The sequence below is a fragment of the Anser cygnoides genome, chromosome 2, assembly GCF_040182565.1.
Source record: "Anser cygnoides isolate HZ-2024a breed goose chromosome 2, Taihu_goose_T2T_genome, whole genome shotgun sequence".
NCBI classification, from domain to species: domain Eukaryota; kingdom Metazoa; phylum Chordata; class Aves; order Anseriformes; family Anatidae; genus Anser; species Anser cygnoides.
Genome location: NC_089874.1, coordinates 138,371,447 through 138,393,257, shown reverse-complemented (window position 1 = coordinate 138,393,257; position 21,811 = coordinate 138,371,447). Strand labels below are relative to the sequence as shown.

Here is a 21,811-nt window from a genome sequence, read left to right as displayed (position 1 = left end):
TTCACTTTCTGTGGTGTGCATTGGTCGTGCTTAGGTTCAGAAGATCCTGGACAGAAACACAGAAACCGCAACGTTTCAAAGTGCAAAGTCAGTAGGGGTTTTTGCCAGCGTTTTCATATGGCTCTAAAATTGCTGCATGTTTCAACAGCCTACGTAGTTATGACGATATAGTGCCAGAAAACCCCTCTAAGAGCGCTTATGGTGTAACTGGGCTGTAGGTATGGCACACATTCACACACGCTAGTTCAATGACATGTCATATGGGGCGCAAGTTCTTTGCTCTCAGGGATCCGGCTCATTCCTATAATAGAGAGCTATTTACTGACAAGGATGTGAGGATACCTATTAATAAAGACTGGTTCTTCCAGCCTTCGCTACGGATTAAGTGGCTTCCGTAGTGGTAAATTGTAAAAGGGATGCAGAAGATCTACAGTTATGGCAAAATTTGAATTATTCCTGAAGTACTGCTGTTTGGCATGTTTTCCTTTGCTGAATCACTTCACCTCTTGGTACAAAATGGGCTAGGGACAAACTTGGTTGTTCAGAAAATAGCTTGTCTGTTCACAAAGGAAAAACTTGGCAGATGCTTTTGTTGGCATGATTATCTTTGATTGTGAATTAGTACAACTTACCCCTCTAGGACTTGTTTTGTGTCTTTATGGAAGCCCTGAAGATGTGAGTGTACTTCAGGTCAGTACTCTAAGTATGAGCATAGAGAAAACAATGAAGAGTTGACTTTGAAATAAATTAATCACATCAGTGCAAAGAGTTGACAGTTGTTCACCTTTTTTTTTCTGTTATTCTTGCTTCAACATATAAATCCTTTTTATAATTTATTTTATAACTCTGTATTTATAATCTGCTAGCTCAATCTGTTTCAGTAGGGGTGTTGACTAGATGACCTCAAGAACTGTGTTCCAATATCAATGATTCTGTTATTCTGTTTATTAATTTAATAAAGAAGAGTTTACAGTGGTATTCTACAGTTGATTTCTTACTCTAAAATAGTATTTTGTATCTGCAAAAGCAATATAGAAAAAAATCACGGGGGCTTTTCAAATACCTAGATTTGGAAAGATTGTATCAGATCACTAAAATGGAGATTCCTGTTAGCATTGGCAAAACTTCTCTTGTAATTAACTTCAAATCTTGTGTCTATATATACACACATATATATCTATGTGTGTGTTTCTATTAAGTTCTGTAAAAACAGGATTATCCCTTCTGCTTCAGATGCAGACAGCTGAGCTCCTGAATTCAATTACTGCGTCATATTTAATGTACAGGATTTTTCCATTTGTCTTTCGTTAAAACAGACTTCAGCAAAATGTAATATGCAACAATTAAATTTTTTTTCTTTAAAAAATCATGCATAAAGGCAGTGCTTTTTTATTATTATTTTTTATTTTCATAAACTTGAACTACACAGAGTCAGTTTGTGGACGTTGGAAGATTCCACGTGTGCTTCTACCTGTTCCCTGTCTTCTTCATAGTTCTTGCCATAACATTGCAGCTTTTTTAAGAAAAGGAAGCCAATTTGTGTGAGTTTTATAGCAGGTATGGGAAAATCCTCTAACCCACTGTTGATCACAAACAGTGAATGAAGACCTGGTCATGTAAGCTAATATATTAACCTGCTATGCTGCCAAGTGTATATCCAGGTTTTACTTTGTTCAGATATTTCAGCCGTATCTTGCAGCTGAGTCTTAAAGGAGGACTGAAGCTTGGTGCACTTTATGGCAACACCTCCAGGAGACAACCAGTTTTCATAGGGACTATACAGAAAACAAGATGACGTGTTTTTTGTTTGTTTTGTAGTGCAATGAAGACATTTGCCTTGGATTTGTCTGTGTAATTTTTTCCTTGATACTATGAATTAATTTTTGTTTCTTAAATAATTTTTAAAATATTTCAAAAGAAACCAGGTGAATATCATAAAGATTACTTAAAATTCTGATTAATTATAGAGCTTCCTTGAGGTTTTTCTCATAACTAGGAAGTTCTTGGGTTTGTCCTCCTTTGGGATGTTTCCATATTAATCTGAATTTTCATTAGGCAAGACAAGCTGTGAATTATAGAAGAGGAGAGGTTAGAATACTTTGGGAAGTCTTTACATATCCCAAATGTAGGTTAATGTTACAAAACAGGGTTACAAGTTAAAAAAACTAATATGGGTTAACATCACCTTGGAGAGCCAAGGCACTCTGTTAAGTACTTATTCTTCTTAAGTAAATTGTTATGTTTGTTATGAAATACATAAAAAGAACGGAACGTAGACATCTCCTTCAATCCTCTGACCCTCTTCCAATACTACCATTATAATACAGTTACTCCTGGGGAGCAGAACTGCAAAAGTACATATTTCTGAGTCTGCTTTATAGTTTTCTGTTTTGTTTTTGATTTTCTGATTCTGTGTTTTTGTAGATTTTTTTATTTGCTTACACGTTTACTTTTTCTTGAGGAAAAAATGTAAAGAGCATAGCAGGATACATACAAGCTGATCATTTTTTAAAATGAAAGATGAAGTGCTTTTCAGTGCAATGGCTATCCTCATTTCAAATGAAGTCTGCAATGATTAAATATTAAAATGATCGATGGTTTAAATTAATATAAAAACTTTTCAGGAGATTATTACAAAGATTAACATTTTTAATGTTTTAATACTTCCATAGTTTATCAATCACAGGCACAGTGAAACTGTTTTTAGTTAGCAAGCTGATGATCTCATACATCACTGCAATATTATGCACAACATAAACATCACGATGTTGTTGGTAGAAGAGATGAAGAAACACAATTTATGTTACAACTCTTTAATAATCAGTTTTGGTCTGGAAGTATTTTTTGACACTCAGAATAATCAGGTAAGATTTTTTCCCCTTTGGAGAGAAGATAAAAAAGAAGGATGGCTCCAGAAAAAATGTGGTGTTTGCCATTTATAGAGGAACTCATGTTTCATGGAACAACAGAAGTAGATGGCCACTAGTACTGCCACAGAAGAAGAAAAAGCACTTGCATGTGTTTTTCCAAGGAGGACTTGCATTAATGCAGTTTTAATATCCCAAAATTGTCTGCATCACCTATGATTCCCAATACATTTTTACTTTTTATTAGACTTATATTTGAAGGTCATGGGAAAATGTCATGGCACCCCAGGCACTTTTGTATCATAGGCTCTGTGTAGTTACCCCTATAATTCAATGCATTAAGTAAACACTCCAGAAATTCTTGACATGGACAGTGCTAATTCCTTTGTTTTCAATGTCTTCTACAATTTATTTTTTTTTCCTTTTTTTTTACAGCAAGGCTAAAAAACAGCTGTAATGTTTTAAAGTTTCATTTTGCCTCTCTAACCAGATATTACAATGATACAATGGATCTTATACAATAGTTTACTGTGTCCCAGGACTTTTTCGAATGTTAATGTGATAATTCATATACCAACAAAATATTGTTTATTCATGTGTTGTGATTGTTCTTGGCATCATCCTTCATCCAATATGTTTACCATCAAAAACAAGACAGAATTGGAAAGACACAGTGTGATGAATTAGCGAATGTGAGCGCAAGAGCATGTGTAAGGAGGGTCAGGAGATGCAGTCAGGAGAGGAAGGGTAAAATAAAAATCCAGAAATAGCTGTTGAGCTGGTGAAGTGAATAAACGGGGAAGGACTGTTCTGACAGCAAAAGCTTACAGTGGAGAAGGCACTTATGCCAGAAAGGGCAAGTATGAGAGAGGAAAAGAGCAAAGGTTAGCATTAGGTTAATGTTGAGAATAGTGTTGGGAAGTTAAAATCCAGAGGGCATGCTGAAGCGTACCATTTTGTGCACAGGACCGGTTTGTTGTCAGCTACTAATGCTGTTATTTCTATTCTTAAGTAAGACAACAAAATAAAAGCTTAGGTTACATGGCCCGTAGCTGGTTGCCTCTAGTCAGAAAGCCACGTTTATCCTCATGTGTTTCCACTGAAATAAAATAAATAATGAGACGGAATAACCTTTTATGTTATGAACTGTTTTTTGTAGTGGGGAAACAGATTGGGTTGGAAGCGTAGTAGATTTCAAAGTTTCAATTGTTTTCTTTCTGGCTGCGCTGTGTGATGTAAATGAAGAAAAGGTTAAGTTTACCCATGGTAATTCCTGCTCACATTTACATTATCAATCAGCCTTTGTAGCTTTTTGTGCTTTTGGCTATTGTGTTTTCATTGTAATCTGTGCATATGAAGTTCTCAATTCTACAAACTCTTGCACTCGATTTTTTTCATGACTGGCCCTGACAGATGTGCTCTGGAAGCCTTCGATGCAGTGGTTGAAGATGCTGCCAGCTGGTCGCCTTCTCCCCACGTCTCCGGCTCTGGTTGCAGCCTGTAGGGAAGAGTCAGCACTACGTGCATCTCGCTTCCCTCACCTTAACCTAAACCTATTTTTCAGTGTCTTGACCTGTTGCATGGGCTGTGAACAGGGCTCCCGGAGCAGAATACACCCCACCTTGCTGCCTTTTCTTGCAATCATGTCACCCCTGGCACAGAGCTGCGGGCAGCAGCATCTTAAACCCTCGGAGATGCCCACAGTTCATTAGACTCCCCTGTAGTTTCAGGTGAACGTGTTTTTAACTTTGTTTTTCAGATAATCTGTATTTTCCACCTATTACTGTACCAAATCAGCTTGGGAGACATTTCAGTGCTTGGCTTTACCATATCATCACCTCTTCTTCAACTCTCACCTTCTGGTTTTGTCTGCCCTTAAAAGTGATCGTGCCCAAAAGCTCTTATTAGAGAGCATAAATCCTTCGGTCACACAGGGAGTATGCCACAGAAATTGTCCAGTAGGCAGTTTTAGTGTTGAACTCATTGTTTATGGAGCTGATTAAGCTGCCTGCAATTAAGATTACATCACTTTTCTGCAAGACCAGTTTTGTATTACTTATGTCCCTGCCAAAAGGAAACAGTTAACCTGAAGCAATGGATTATTTGTTTTGTTTTTGTGTCTTGACTGTCAAACTGAAAGTACCCTATTCGTATAGCTAACATTTAAATTTGATTAGGTCCTTGATTTACTGTTACTAGATTAAAATTAATTTAAAAATTAGGACTGTACAGTAACAATAAAATGGATAAAGAGCTGGGTAGCTGCCAGCACTCAGAAGCAATGGCTGGAGGCCACTGTCAGCGGATGAGAGCTTGTGGGGGCTCTCAGCAGAGTTAGTTTCGGGTGTGATGCTTTTCATTGTTTTAGCCAGTTGTCTAGGAGTAAACGTAAAAGGAATAGCGTGACAAACTGTGGTGGTTTGGTGGCTGCTGGGCTGATGAAGAAGCCTGGCTTCTTCGTGATAGCATGGCTGGGATCACCACAGCACGAGTCTCTTTGTTAGAATGAGATCTGTCTGCAAATGTATTTAGGAAGTAGGAGTGCTGGTTGCGTGTGAAGAACGAATGATCTTATCTGGGTGGAAAGCTGGGGCCATGAGAAACTTGGGGTCTGTAAGGACGCTCCTGCGGCCAAAGGTGCCTCTGGTGCAGGGCAGTGGCAAAAGGGGCTGGTGCGGCCTAGTGTAGGTCGGGGCGGAGGTGGGAAGGCGGTTTAAATCCCTGTGGTAAGACCAGTGCTGGAATGTTGTTTCTAATTGTAATTTCTCAGAAAAGTGTATTCCGAAACGAAATTGCAAAAATGGTGAAAACACAGGCTTACTGCTGCTAATGGCAGTGGTGCTTTGGTAGTGGTGCCTGCCTTTGGCAGTGTGCTTGAAAGTGGGTTTCTGACCACACATCTTCCTTACCTCGCTCATGCTGGTCTTCAGCATGACGTTAGACACCTGTCCCTCCTATGTACATAGTGTTGGGCGTCCTAGGCAAGTCTGGGTGGCACCCCTGTGATTTTGTCATTTCTTTCCATTACACGTGATGCGGAAAGCATTGTTTCTTTTTTGATATTTGAGTGCGTCGTAGAAAGCTTTCTATAATGTGTTTTTTCGACCTTAGACTTAGGCATGAGTAAATGTAAGTATGATTTTAGAGGAACCACAAAGAATTTCATCAGCTGATAATTTGGGATTTTTTAATCTGTGTTCATAAAATGGTCAAAGCAAGAACGGATGTTTCTTTCTTTGGATTTTTCTGACATATACCATTTAATTTGTGAATGTATCTTTCTGTAATTTGGAGTAAAAAGGTTAACAGAGCATTCTTAGATTGCTTTTTAACTTTTTATTCTGAAAGACAGGATAATTTGAAAGTCTGGATTCTCTCAGTATCTTTCTGGGTATACAAAGCAGCGGACTAACAGGCTAAGTAGGAAGAGGGTATTCTGGAAAAATGATTATTATAGAGACAAAACCTATTTAAAAAAGCTTCAAACTATTTTCATTTTAAGTACACCAGTGGGGTTAAATAATATTAGTAACTTCTGTTAAAGTAACAGATCATAGTAATTTAAAACAAAAGGTCCCAGTGCACTTGCTAATATCCTTTATGGCTTCAGTAAAATACATCTGAAATGATTTACGAAGCGAAGCTTCTGGATGAATTCTTCCAGTTCTACATGAGAAGAGAGCCTGTTTATCTTCATGTGTGTTTATATATACCCATGGAAATTATGATCTAAATGTGGGTACAGTGCTAAAACATAGCCATATATGCAGAGTAGAGAATCCAAAGTACTTGCATTCTGTCATTTACTGCACACAAGTAATGTATATTGTATAGGCTGTGTTCAATTCTGTATCCTGACCATAGAAGGACTCTATAGAATCTGTGCTGTACCTCGAGGAGACCATCAAGGGGAGGGAATGGTATTTGGAAGAAAAAGCTCAGGGCAATGGCTCTCTGACCAAACTTGTCTGCTTTTGAGCAATCCTGACCTGAGCACTGTCAGTGCTGGGAAGAGCGAAAAGCTGGAAAGATGCTTGTACTATATTAGACTATATTAGTGTGGGTTTTCATACCTTATAAGAAAAAAAAGAAAAAGAAAAAAAAAGTATGGAAATAACCAGGATGGCAGTAAGGCTTAGTGTGTACCAGGAGGAAAACAGACCTGCAGTTTCTTTTGCTATTAGTGTCGAATTTTTGTTCTATATTCATTCTATGATTCTATGATTCTTACCAAAGCCAGCCAGGACTCGTTTTACTGTATGCTCCAGTGGTTTTTGTTGGTCAGGCGCGATCCACCAGGCTCTGTTTCAGGCAGTGTTTCCCCCTCCTCCTGATTTTGTATTCTACTAATATTTTCACAATAAATACAATTTTGTGTGACTTCAGACATCCAAATGACTGCATTTTTTCTGTGTGTTCATCTCCGTTGGTGCCATCCTCTCCTTTGGCGTTCTCCTGGACAATGGAATTTGCAGCAAAATTTCTGCTTCCTTGTGACACACCCACACACTTTGAGATTTTGGGAATACTGGCAATAGATAGGGACACAGTCTCCTCCCATCCCACGGTCTTACAAGGAAGGCTGTAGGAAGGACCCAGGCAGATGTGCCTGAATGATTGCACCAGGCACCTTCAAAAGTTCACATAACCTGCCATTATTCCAATTGACATTTTTCTTCTGTCTGCTGTTTTTTCTTTTTGCTGCCTTTTCTTTCCAGCTACACTCCAGCTTGTACTCTTTGCCTTGAAACAAGGCAACAAAAGAGTTTAACACATTTTCTGATGTCTATCAGAGTTCATTTTTTTCATTTGACTGTTTCCACATATGAAGGTTTTATCCTGCTTTTGATACACTCCTTTAATTCATTTTTTTTTTCAAGATTCATATTTTGATAGATATCAATGATTTTATGCTCACTTTTTTTTTTTTTCCCAAATAGAATATAAACCTCTTCAAGAGATGGTATCGTGTACACTATTACTTTGTTCTTTGTCTTAAAAATCATTGTGTTTAATGGGCTGTCTAGGTAGGTTTCAGGAGAGCCAAGTCTTGAGCAATTTAGATGTAATCTGCAGAGAGTGTGCTTGGGCTATTGTTTCGAACTACTTTGGAACCTACTGAACCGATGTTATTTAAGCTGTATTAAACTCTGCACCCAATTATGGCCTAATCCTTCAAAGCCAGTAGAGTAGGACTTGGTTTTGAAAATGCTGCTGCTAACATCTATGGGTCTGTTCACTAAGCCGGACTATTAAGCTCATTATTAAGTGCTGTAGGGCTGAACTTTACATTTGCTATGTTAGTGCTAAATCCTGTAGATTCTGGTTTTCTACTGGTTTTCACCTCAGACAATTTTGAAGAAAAAATGCAAAAATGATGTGGTGCATTTAGGCTAAGGAAATGCATGTCAGCTTCATCTTCTGGTCTTTACGGGGAAGGTTCACAGGTTATTCTGTCTTTAATCAGTTATTGGAAAACAGAAGAAAATGTAGATGCCAAGCCCGCCAAACCCACTAAACTCAACTCTTTACACTTAATGGTTCTTTTACATAGTGACTAGAATATATATATATGTGTGTGTGTGTGTATATATATATATATATATAAAGCTTAGTTGCTTTCCCGAATCCCTAAAATATCATGGGAGACAACGAAAGGGGCATACAACTGTTTTTCTTCATTTACAGATGAGGCGATTTAATACTTATTGAGCTGCAGTAGTTTCAGAGGGGGAAAAAAAAATATTCTGAACATTAAGTCCTTTCGAATACCGGGTTTTGTGATGGAGCTAATAATTCAGTTTTGCTGAAGTGTTACAATTAGGTCTACGTGTGCTGAAGTGTTATTTGCTGCTGCCATTTGTAGCCTGCTTTCAACTGTTGCGTGCTTGCTCAAGGTAAGAAGTGAGGCAATCGTTAGACTAAATGCATGGTGGCCAGTTTTAGCAATTATTATGGCTCGAAGTCATGTGTGATGGGACATTGTATTACACTGCAGTGAAATATGGACCAGAAGGACACGCTTGTCTGCCTCCCAGCTTTTTGCCTGTGTGGCTGATTTGTGGCTATTCTCTCTTGTTTTTCTCCTGGTTTCTATTTATTAGGCTGATTGGCAGGCGGGGATGGACTATTTGCTGAGAGATGTATTTCACCATGAACGCTAGACAAAGTTCAATGAAAATGAAGTCGAAGTAGGTGGGATATCAGTAATAGAAATAATGGGAAAAAATAGGCTGAAACGTAGCCTAATGTACTTTAAAAACATTTTTTGAAAGATGGGATGAGAGGCAAGGAAAAACTCCACCAGTTTCAAAATATCTTATTTTGATGTATTTCTTTAAACAGTTCTAATTTTTAAATAATTCACTCAGAAATTATGTATTTTTAATGGTACAACACCAGCAAAAAAAAAAAAAAAAAGGTCACAATGGAAACAACAAAGATATTAATATGGATTTATTTATTGTGAATAACTTCAAAAACTGACTGTATTATTCTCACTGAAGGTTGTGTCCCGTTTTGCAACACTGAAAATGTCAAAAATCAGACATTCGGTCCTCTGGGTGGTTGTGACCTCCAGTTTAAGGTGAACATGCTGAAGGGAAGTATAATTACTCCCTAAATATTTCTTCTAATTTAAGTAGGAAATAAGAATTTTATTTCCATCAAAGATGAGCCTAAGCTTAAGATCTTCAAATGAGGAATTAGAAAGTGTGTATAATTAAAGCACCCAGCAAGCTATGACCTGTGGCAAATCCAGGAAAGCAGTAACATCTGGAAAAAATCGGGTTTTTGTCACTTCTCAAAACCAACGCAACAAAGAATAGAGGAATTATTTTCCAATTCAGAGAAGGGAAGGAAGAAGTTGCTGTTCCCACACAGTGCCATCCAGCAGGGCAAAGCAAAGTTTCTGAGGTCTGGGGATAGGAGCTCAGTGAAGCCACGTGGTGCTCTACTAAATGCAAGAGTTGTAACTTCATAACATATTAAAAGTGAAGTGCTTAGACAGACTTAGCTGATTTTTAAATTTAAGGTCTCTGACCCCTTGCTTTATACCTGTTATTTAAATTATTCCCTACTTCATCAAAGGAAATGAGTGCTGAAGGTGTGCGTGCTGGCGATCAAAGCAGGAATAAAGCTGCCTGTATTTAACTGAGCCACGAAACCTTCGCTGCGGCTGCTTCACGTGCTGAGGCAGAACAAGTAATTGCTTCCCATGGTTGCTCCGGACTTGATGAAGTTTTAACTCAGGTGGCAGAGAGCACAGGGTGGGCTAGGTGCTCGCCCGAGCCTCTTTCCACCCATTTACCTCTGAGTTCTACCATAACCCCCTAAAATGTTTAAACAGATTATGGTATTTTGAAGAATGTTAGTTCTGAAATACCGCATATGGTGTCATTTATTGTATAATTTTCCCTTTAGCAGTGATTTCCCCTTTAGCTCTTTCCTTTGGGAAATACTACATGTTGAACTGTCTGGCAAGGCAGAAGTGAACCACATGGATGCTTTTCTCCTTCGTGAACTTCAAGGGTATTTTCTTGACGCACCAATGCCGTCATTTATTCTTACAAAAAAACTTTCAGCTTTGAAAGTTTGCAATTTTAAATTTGGTTGGACGAAGATCTGTCTTCAAATTAAAACTTATAAATGTTTCACAGATGGTATAGCTCTGTTCAGCTCTGAAATCCGTAGGGAATTTGGTTCTGGAGACAAATAAAAAATCCTAATAATGAAAAGTAAATGTAAGGTGCATATAATCCCTAAAATAGGAACACACATCTGCAAAATGCCATGCTTTTTATAAGTAGTACTATAAAACCAATTACTGTACAGATATATTCTAAGTAATGTTTTTATGAGTGAGTTTTGGCCAAGTACATTTTGTTTTTTCTTCCTGTAGAAGTTGTGACAAACTTTGCTGGGCATAGAAGGAACCTCTGACAATTTTAAGTCTCTTTTTGCTTAAAAAAAAAAAAAAAAAAAGAAAGAAACACAAAACACAAATTTACATCATTATGAAGTCTTTCAAAAAATCTAAAAATCTTTGTTTTTGCAATCTAGGAGCATAGTCTCCCAGAAGCAGAACTGCTAGAGGTGATTTGGATTTGGTTTTCTTAGCATTGCATCTCTTCTTTCACTGCAAAGGTAGTCGAGGTGGCCTTTGTGCAGAATTTAGGTGTCTCACATTCCTGAAATTAGGTGGAACTAATCTGGGTTGTTGTTGGAATTTATTTTTCATAATGGGTTATGATGAATGCTCAGGATTTTGAAATGGCCCAGAGAATATACTAAGTGTTCATATGGAATATTATTACCCGTGTACTGCCTTTGAACATAAATTTGGAGCTAATTTCATGGGTTTCGTAGGTGTTGTGTAACTAAGAGCAGAGCAGCACCTTTCCCCGAAGCACAAAGAAGTTTTCCTGGAAGTAGCAATGGGAGTTCTGTTCCTACTGCTTACATGGAGCTACCAAACAGCCTGGTACGTGGCAGAATAAAAGTTGTAATTCCTACATGGATATAACCGTGGGTTATTTGAGCAACATTTTTTCCACCTGACTTTGTACATTTCGGGCTTTTTTTTTGGTTATTTTTTTTCCAAATTTAACTGAATTTAAAGTGATCTCCACTACTTCCAAGATCAAATTAAATTAAAAATACGTTAAATTCCTTTTATTAAAAAAAAAAAAAAAAAAAAAAAGGAAATAAAAAGTCCCCAAGGAAAGCAGAGCTAGATTCTACCAGAAGCACTATGGGCAAGTATTTTTTTCCTTTGAAATAGCACGCTCATCCTTTGAGAGAAAGTTTCCAGAGGAACGGTGAAGACTGCTGTAAGACTAATGAATAAGACATGTTTAGGTCAGCCAGTGAATGTTTTTTAAGTACTGGTAAAGCTTTTTAAATTCTTATTCCTGACCAAAGTGTGAATAAAATATTCAGTTGCATTATTCCTGCAGTTTTGGCTGCTGGTTGCTTGCATTAAATTCCTTCCTTTGCTATACACAGAATACGGTTACTGTAATTAGGTGGTACACAAAATAGCCAATTAAAATATCAGCAATAATGTCCAAAATATATATTTGCAGACATGTTCTCACTTTAAGTGCAGAGCTACCTATTCTTTGATGATCACAGAGAATCCAGTGACTTCCTTGGATTTTACCTGAGGAGGCTAAAAGGCTATTTTTTATCTCGTGTATCTTGTAAGAACCATAATATCTGTTATTTATTAAACTGTGGACTATGGAAGTGACTGATGAAAAACAGTTCTTTCACTGACAGTAGGCTTTGAATCATACTCAGAAACGGTTTGGGTTATGAGTTGAAATTATTAACCTGCATTGCATCCAACAAAAAGACAACAAAAAAGGAATTTTAAGTTTGATATCCATTTGTAATTAAAGATAAGGTGTTTCTTAATATATGCAGATATTCATTGTGCATTCACCTGCATTTTCAATTACAACTTGTCACAGTACTTTTCTGTTCTGCAGTGTTCTTTTTTGTAAGTGTTTCTTTAAACTGACTAGCTATATTTCAGCAACAAAAATAGTCATCCCATAGATTATTTTTATTGTTTTAAGGTGTCCTCTGTTAATACTGAGGCAGCTTATTGTTGAAGAATTCAGACATAGGAGACTGTCAAATATCACTGCTAAGGTAGTTTGTACATATGCACATATGTAGGTCTTTGTGTGTTCTCTGATAGACACTCCAAGCTTTATTACTATTATTAATCATTTGTATTGCACCATGAATGCATAAAGTGCAGTCTTTGTGCTATATAGTCCCTGCACTTATTTTTTATTATTATTTTTGAAGTCAATCACAGCATATTTCTGTTTCATTAACATAATGACTTTACCTTTCTTTCTTTTTTTTTTTTTTTGGTCAAGAATTGTGCGTTGGGATTTAAACACTTGTGGTCAGCCCTTGAATGGACTTTCAGAACTGTTTTATAACACAAAATGCTATTGACGGTTGGAGGTGATAATAGGCAATTTATTGTGTGCATTAATTATTATCAGTCACTGCTAATGAATAGAACAGGAGGAAAAGAAAAATCATCTGTTCTTCTGAGGGTGTAAGCCTTCAAAAGTGAATTACTAAGCGGGAAGGGAAAGACGGTGAGAAAACAATTAAGGAAACCACAAAAACAAAGAAATCCTTTTGACCTTGTGGAGTCTGTGAAATAGCAATAAACAAATAATCATTCCAGTCAACCTCGCTTCATTTTCTTAAAATCCTCTTTTGAAGAAGCTCGGAAGTTGAGAGCTCACGGTGACTTCATGTGATCTGAAATCACTCTTGCAGTACGTTTAGTAGCCAGTGAAAAGAGCAGCTCCGTTGCATCTTTTCGGGTGGTCGCAAAATCGTTGACGTGCCAGGGACCCGACAGCTGCCGCATGTTGCTCCATGTGGTCCCTCTTCTGCAGAGAGATGGAGAAGAGGCCGGGTCCTCAACCTGCTGGTGTCGGAGGGGCTGGGGCTGCCCAAGACAGCGGAAAAAGACAAATTTCCTGCAGCAAATTTAACATGACCGATTGCTGCGGGATGATGACCGCTGCTATTTTAAATGGGGGAATGGCTCTTTTCAGGTGGTTTCAGGAGTCATAAAGGATCCTGGCTTTTCCTTTACGGAAATCTGATCAGGAAAGTTGCGTTTGAAGCCATTCCTACAGCGAGATTCATACATAATAAATACTATCTCTTATTAATCCATATTTCAGTTTAACTCTGGCTCGTAGCAAGTTACTTCCTCGGGGAACGGAGGATTCTTCGCAAGAGAAGGTGATGAGCCACGGTCCCCGAGGAATTACATTGTGAAAACAAGCATGGTTTCGTACATGCTAATATAGATCTGCTATTCCCCTTCCACATCTATCACAACACGTTTTAAATTGTGGCTGATCTTTTATGCAAATAGCTGTCTTATTAGACGTTGCGGCTGTATGTGCTAATGTCTCCGTGGGTTTCCCGGGAGTTTGCTATCTAACCATCAAAGCGGTGGAAATGCAGGATGATGGCTGCGTGGCTTTGAAGAACAAAGGAGAGCCGCAGCCTTTTCAGGTTCTAGATGCCGGGGTCCGTGGTGCCGAGCCACGCGGGCAGAGGCTCTGCTAAAGTAGGCCAGCCGTGTTCCCAAATAACGGGAAATAATTTTGTCTGCTTCCTCTTCTTGTGTTTTGTTGGCACTGCTAAGACTGCAAACATCTTTCACAGCTGACATTTTGTTACAAAACATTTGTAGGCTATTGAAATTGCAAAAGGCAAGTCAAAACAGTTTCTTGCATAAAAGAAGCCAAGAACTAGTTCTGCAGCACAAAAAATATCTGTTATCTTCTCAACTAGCTGGAAGTTGGAGTGTTACCTTTATTTTCCACTCTTGTTATTACAACGTGAATGCTATGTTGAGAGTATCAGTCAAGAGAATATCTGGGAAGCATAATAGAGGGGGAAAAACCCCGATGGATTACAGCTTCCTGCTTATGCATTTTAGATAAAATGAGAATATTCTCTGAATTAAACCACAGTAATGTGTGGAAACATTAGAACACTATAATTGAGTTTTCAGTTCAGATTAAAAAATAGCAATATTCTTTTATATCTTGTTATTGCATTAGCAAATGTTGCTGATTTTTGAGCACCAAAGTTCATTTTACATCCCATATCCCACCCTTTGAATTAAAGGAGCCTGGTTCAGTCTCTGTTGCGACAGTTTTGCTATTTGACATTAAATGTTAATAAATCTTATAAAAGAGATAAATACAGAAAAAGAGATTGTATGGTTTTAAATGCACAAATCACTGATGGGATCGTCTACTTCGAACCTTGTTTGAAGTTAAGAATGTAATACCGTGGCTGTTGAAGGCTGTGACGCCGACCGTAGCCCATTCAGCAGAGACTTGGCACGTGTTTCTGCGCATGGTTTGGCATGGCAGTGCCTTCAGGGGCTACGCTCCCCAGACAGTGTGCCTTGGCAGAACCGGGGGGCACTCCCCTAGCAGCTGGTGGTGCCTAACGTGGAACTTGTCCATCCTTCAAGGCTGTATGTGCACAATCTGCAGACGGTTTGTGGTGACGCAGGAGTTTGCCCTTGGCACTGTCCTCGTCAAGGTCCATTGGGAAACGGCAAATACTTAATCTTGTGCCGCATCTTGGCCAACAGTTGCGCTTGCTGGAGTTGCTCTGGGCTTGAGATGGTAAATCTGGCACTTCTGGAGAACATCAGTCCTCCGGTGTGCACAGGGCTAGGTGGTAGGACGTTTGTGCCATACATATGATCAAATGTGGGGTGAAGGCATCGGTAGGATAAGGGATGTCTTCACACGGTGGGATTTATCACTGTGAGAAGGGTTGTCTTCAGCCCAGTGGAAAAGTTTCAAAACTAGTGTTTTCAGCAATGAACGTGACTTGCCAGGTATTTTTTGATTATAGAAAAGAGGATGAAATGAGCATCCTTACGGTATCTCTTGAGACATTTGTAGCAACCCTGTGAGGGTATGAATGGTGGCCCATTAAGGCACTGCACGTTACTTGGGTGTACTGGGGGGTTGCTCGATTGCTGCTCAGTGATGCTTGTTCACAGAAGATTTCACAGCTTTCACCATCAATCTCCATGTTCTTTCCATTTGTGGATCTCTAAAGACCATGGCAGGAAGGTAGGAGAGTGGGAGATTGCTGTATTTTAGGTATCTGTTCTTATCTTCTGCTCAAGGTGGCCTGGGGAGAAATCCCTTAGTTTTTTTGACTAGGTACGCCTGTGGGTGCACACACCCTGCCTAGTCCTGCCTCAGACCCATGCCCATTGCATAGATGTGTTTACCACTAATAGGAGAAGCTCACAATGCTGCATTCCCTCTGTGGTTTACTAAATATATATATCTACATATATACATGGAATGAAATTCAATGGTGGTACTGAAAGCTAAATAACAGAACAATCAGTTTAAAATACTTTTTTTTTTTTTTTTTGAACTCAAGGTAACAAGTATTTGGTAATGTTAATAACCTATGCAGTGGGGGAAAAGGTATGTTTAGAATTAATCTAATGGTTTTTAGAATGGTGATGATTAACTCTGGTGTCTCGGTGTCTCTGGGTAGGCTTCCATCTTTGTGTGTAATATAGTAAATGCTGTTTGTTACAGTTTCTGTTGGTGTTAGAAAACATTTATTTCCTTAGTAAGTTATTTAGGAATAATGTCTTTTTTTTTTTCTTCTTTTCTTCTGGTACTGACAGTGATTTTCAAATTGAAAACAATGGGTAGAAAAGATGCCTCTACAGCAAGGACTCCTGTTGACCAATACAGGAAACAAATAGGTAAGAGATCTGAAGAAAACTTTGTGTGCTTAAAAAAACCTCTGTTTTGTGCAGGTAGACTAGTTGGTTTAACAAAACGTATTCTTTCTGCTCCAAAGCTTTGTGTTGCTTAAAATAAGTGATGCAAAATAATGGACACTCTGAGAAAACATGTTGTATGCTGTTGACTAATTCATTCAGCAAAACCTTTTATACAGACTTTGTTTTGTGTAACTTAAAAAATCCACCTTCTGTATTTAGGATTGTTAGTGAAAGGCTGCAGTTAGGTGGCTACACGATGTTTCTGAACTGTTGGAACTTTCATTATTTTCCTGTTTGTCTCCAGTTTGAAATATGGACGTTTCTGAAAGCAATAAGTGTTTATGCTTATAACAATTTTTGATATGCTGAATGATACAGACCTTTACATGGTATAACTACATTTATTTTCACATTATTCAAATACTTTTAACATTTTAATAAGTTATTTTCTTTTTTTTTTTCTTGTTGCTACCCATTGTAAATGTAGGTAACCTGTATGCAAAGTATTCATGCACAGACACATACACTCACACAGATACACGCAGAGCAGACACAAATCCCTATTTCATAGCTTATATGCGAAGGTAAGTGACTAATTTTTGGAATCCATATATGAGGAGTCTGTCTCTCTAGGTGTAAAATATTATAAAACAGATACAATATTTTTAAAGTACATATATAAAGTGAAGTAATTTAATCTATACTTAGTTATTTAAGTAAATGATTTTGTTTCACAGTTGCTAAGCACCCACATCTGTGTTTAAATATGTGGAAAAACAGCAAGTGTCTGGGAAGAAAAGGCTGTTTATAATGCACATTCTTATGGTGGACGAGCTAAGGTTATGTGAACAACTGTAATTTTAGTGTGCCTTAATTTATTTAGTGCTACCTTAATATTTTAATATAATTGTTTTAATGGGCTTTTCTGCATTTAAAGTTCAAAGTAAGGGACTATTTTATTTTATTTTATTTTTTAACTATCTACAGAATGCTCTGTGTTTCCTAATCCTGGGCAGTTAGTGTGGCAGACTTCCTTGGTTAATTCTCTGAGATAGAAACGTGGTTGAAAATCTCCAAGTACACTTACAGATGGGAAACAAATATACTGAAAATGTTCAGATGGGCTCTGTGCTTTCGTGCAATTTAGAAAACCCTGCAAGGAAACTATTGCCTAGGAGAAGATGACACCTCAAATACTTCACCAGAGTGGGTTAGGTAAGAAGTAGAAACCCCTCAGTGTATCTTCAAGACAGTGCTTCCCATGGAACTGGGTGTTTAGAGAGGCTTACTGCATCAGCTTTCTGACATCATCTCCGCATGGTTTTTGTTGCGGTCAGTGCTTTTCCAGATACCTCTTTTAGGGTTGCTTTTCTTCTTTTTGTGAACACCTTTGAGTGACTGCTGTTGGAGTTGTGTTTTTTGAAGTCCTTTGCGTGGTAGCAGAGACTAGGGGTCTTGAAGGGCTTCTCAGCAGGGTAGGACTCTGGTACGTGAAGTTTCTCTCCTTCCAGCAGGAAATTCTTCTGTCCAGGCTCTGCCTTCAGCAGGATCCCCCTGGGACCAGGCTGGACCACTGGAGGACCAGTGAGAAGGTAAAGCTGCCACTGAGTATGAGACTTGCAAAATGACCTCACACTTCAAAGCTTTAGGTATTTCTTGCACGCTAACGCCACTGGGCACCATGGTTGCACGTCTCACACCTATGTTCCAGGACTGATCCGCGGTGACTTGAGCAGGGAGAGGATGCTGTGTTGTAGCAAGGAGACAAGAGAATGTACACTGGGGCCCAGCACTCGGAGAGATGCTGTCATGTAGCTGGCTCTCCTGTTTCGGGCTAGGCTTGTACAGCATGTTGTCTGAACAATTTGGCACCTTCCCTGTTATATGATGCAGCACCGTGATCTATTGGGTACTGCAAAGTGCAGTGTCTGAGGAGTCTCATAATAAGCTCATTTTCCTTAGAAGTGACACACTGCTCTTAGCTTGGCAAAGGCAAGTGTTAAAAATTATTGTAGGGAAGAATCTCACACTGGCAGGCAAATAAACTATATAACCTACGAGGTGTTTTTCTGTCTCCAGTTTCTGTGATTGTATTATTCCTTAGAGGACAGAGAGCAAGAACTGAAATAGACTATCCATTGCCTTTTGCTCTGATTATAGTTTTTTCAGCTCCCACTCTGGTTGTTCACTAATACAACCGCAGAGTTTGCCAATGGAAATTAGCTCTCTGCTCTCACCACTGAACTTAATGAATGTAACAGGGGGGAGCTGAAAATTTATGGGTAGGGTTTTATACTTTAATGTTGCAAGTGTGTTTGAGTTTTACATATAGGCAGTTTAGGCTAGCTTCAGGCCTGGTAACTGAACTTAGTGGAGCTATCCCTCTATTCTCCTTATGCTCCCAAGGTCTGTTAGTGCAATAAATGCAAACCTGCTCCAATGAACAGATTTTCTTACCATGATAAGTATGGAAGACTTTTTTTTTCTTTTACAAGTGATGATAACTCATCTGTTTGTCACAGAATCACAGAATGGTTGAGGTTGGCTGAGGCCTCTGGTGGTCACCTGGTTTAACCTTCTCAAGCAGGGCCACCCAGGGCAGATTGCCTATCACCATGTCCAGGTGGCTTTTGAGTATCTTCAGGAATGGGGACTCCGCAGTCTGTCTGAGCTACCTGTTCCTGAGTTTGAGCACCCTTAATGTAAAGAGCTCTTTTCTAATATTTAAATGGAACTTCCCGTGTTCCAGTTTGTGTCCATTGCCTCTTGTCCTGTCACTGCATAGCATTGAAAAGAGCCTGGTTCTGTCCTCATTGCACCCTCCCTTTAGGTATTTATATACACTAATGAGATCCCACTGAGCCTTCTCTTCTTTAGGCTGAACAGTCCCAGCTCTCTCAGCCTTTCCTGGTAGGAGAGATGCTCCAGTCTCTTAATTTTAATTCTGTTTAATCTGTTTCTTCATGGCCTGATTTCATTGAGGTACTTATTAAAAATCATAAAAGAAGAATTTCAATTTTCTCTTAAAATCTAGTCTTCAAATAATCCTAGATTTGGCAGCTTAGATACCTTTGCAGGGATGCATTAGTGTGAGGCAGCTTAGCAGAAGACCCTCCAGCTTACCAAACGCTGTCGCTCTCCAGGACTGTGTAGCTTCTGGGAGGTCATTCTTGTCTGTAAGAAAAGAGAGACAGAAGGATCATGTGTTTTGGAGGTGGATTACCTTTCCCAGATAGGTTATAATCTAGAAGCAGTGGGCAAGGGGATGCTGCATGGGGCCTGTCTTTAAAAACTTAATTTATCAAGTCCCTTTACAGTTCTAAACCCATCTGTGAATGATCGCTATCCTTTGTCTCCAGGTGTTCAGCATGTACGGGGTCTTGAAAATATTGTGATGTCTGCTGGCTGAACAGCTATCTTTTGCTGACTAATGGTGTGGTGTTATTTTTTAGCTCATGATTTACTGTTCCCTAGCCGTGCTGAATAGAAGGTAGCCAGATTGAAACATTCTTAGTACCTTTTTTTGGATGGAAAATGCAGTCTTCAAAGAACAACATGTCACAAAGTCATGTCAACTTCAACACAATTTTCAATTAGGTTTTTAGTGGAGTAATTTGAACTAAAAGCAGATTTTTAATTTCATTTTGTTCCAAGCTTTCTGTTTTGTTCTGAGTTTCCATACGGCACACCACATGCTTGCCCTATGCCATGGTTTAAGTTCATGTTGATCGCTTCAGTTCATTCTTCTTTTTCTCTCTTTCACAAGTGAGGGATCGCTTGTGTTTTGTTTGCTGCTGCGCCATTAGCAGTTGCTTTTTGCTTTCAGAGGGTTCCCCCAGAATAAAGACTGATATTGCTTGTCTCTGTCATCTGGCTTCCAGCCACATCTCTGCCGCTAGCCAAAATTTGTCTGTAGTGCTTGCAAGTGCTCCAGTATCCAACAGTGGCACTGCTTTTTCTACAGGGAGTAAAGGGAAGTTTTTGCTTATCAGACCAAACTAGCACTGACTGCTTGAAGACTGTCCCCAAGTGAGGCAGAGGACGGCAGCAGCAGCCTTTTCAAGCTGACTTGGACAGAGCTTGGAGAAAGAGGGGAGGAGGAAGGACAACGCCATGGAAGTTTGTCTGTGCTCAGTCCTCTCCAGCAGCCCCCACTCTAGGGGAAGCATGAGGCAAAGTGATTTTAATGTTCTTTATTCAACTGTCTCTCCCATACACAAATTTATACCTGAGCATGCACAACGTACACCCCCACGATGCAGCAGCAGACAAGGCGCTCCTCTGCGTAGCATTTATTTATCACTGCTGCTGTTTGTGCTGCTGTGCTTAATTTGCTGGGATCAGAGGAGAGGTGTGAGGAAGCATGCATCTTTCCGCATCTACGTAGCTTTGCTTCACAAATGCTGTGAAAATAGCAACAGGTTTTGCACCATATTTGCTTTGTTTACTGTTATGTACGCTTTAAGTTCCCAGAACAATTCCACATGTATATTTTCCATCCCTCTTCATCTGGTGTGTCACTTGCTCAGCATAGGAGCCGCAGGATTTGTGGGTAGTGTTCATGACTCGTGTGATTGCGGGATCCTAAGCAGGCATACTGAGAGGATTATAGTATAACTAAAACCTGGTCTACAAATCAGGAATAGACATACTTTTGGCTCACATTACTATTGTGTTGCTGTAACATAATTTTTCATGAGGAGAGGTTGTTTGCCAATCATTCAACTTCCAAGTTGGAGACTCAAAGGTCTGCTTATTGTCTGCTCTGAGTCCTTGGACTCGCTGGCTTGATCCTGCATGTCTGTAACACGTGTAAGCACAGCTCTGGGGTAAGCCAGGCTCCGTGCGGCCCCTGGGGAGGAGTGAAAGTTATGAATGAAAATAAATTCTCTTTTTGTCTTGGAAAGCGCAAGGTGCTAGGCCAAGTGTGATGGCTCGATGGTGGTGGTGCTCGCTGGTGTAACGCACACGCAGCCATGCAGAGGCAAAGGGGACCGAATAGGAGTCCTGGAGACCCTGGTGCGGAGAGAGGGCCATCAGCCTGAACAGCTACATCTCCGTGGGTGAAGTGGCCCCTTTTCAACAACTCCTGAGTGTGGGGAGCTGGAGACTTGTCCAAAACAAAGGCACCTCCTCCTAGCGTCAGGGCTTACATTCCTGATGAGGTGGAGAAGAGCTTGTGTGGCTGCATGAGCGCCTTGGGCAGGGACGGGCTCTGTGGCCTCCCAGCCTCCAGCACAGAGTACCTCAGCTGGGTGACCACAAAGGAGGGCAGGCCCAGCCTCCCCAGCCAGGAGTTATTTGTGCACAGATATCTGCACTGATGTGGTTGCACTGATGAAATAAAGGAGTAGATTGTGGAGAGAGGCATGAGGAGGATGTGACTAGCAGCAGCATGGACATCTCAGGAGTTCCCACCTCCAGCCACCAGCTCAGTCCTGAGCATGGACCTGTTGCCTCCTTTTCTCCAGAAGGAAACCCTTCTCATGGCAGGGTGCCACATCCAGTTGCCCTGCTGTTAAAAAAACTCCTCTCCCTTTACTCTCTACCACCTCACCTTTTTTATTGTTTTCCATTATTGTTCATTTTCTTTTTTTTTAAA

The 21,811-nt window shown here is 39.5% G+C and overlaps 1 protein-coding gene across 3 annotated transcripts in view; it reads left to right on the top strand.

Annotated features, from left to right (window-relative positions):
• The window catches only part of TRIQK (triple QxxK/R motif containing), a 63,188-nt gene that overhangs the window by 1,609 nt on the left and 39,768 nt on the right, over positions 1–21,811 (top strand). For all 3 annotated transcript variants that reach the window (XM_013172358.3, XM_048075261.2, XM_066990591.1), the window contains exon 2: positions 16,108–16,188. In XM_013172358.3, coding sequence (XP_013027812.1) covers positions 16,128–16,188 — 61 coding nt within the window. In that variant the 5' untranslated portion in view covers positions 16,108–16,127. The remainder of the gene's footprint in view (positions 1–16,107; positions 16,189–21,811) is intronic.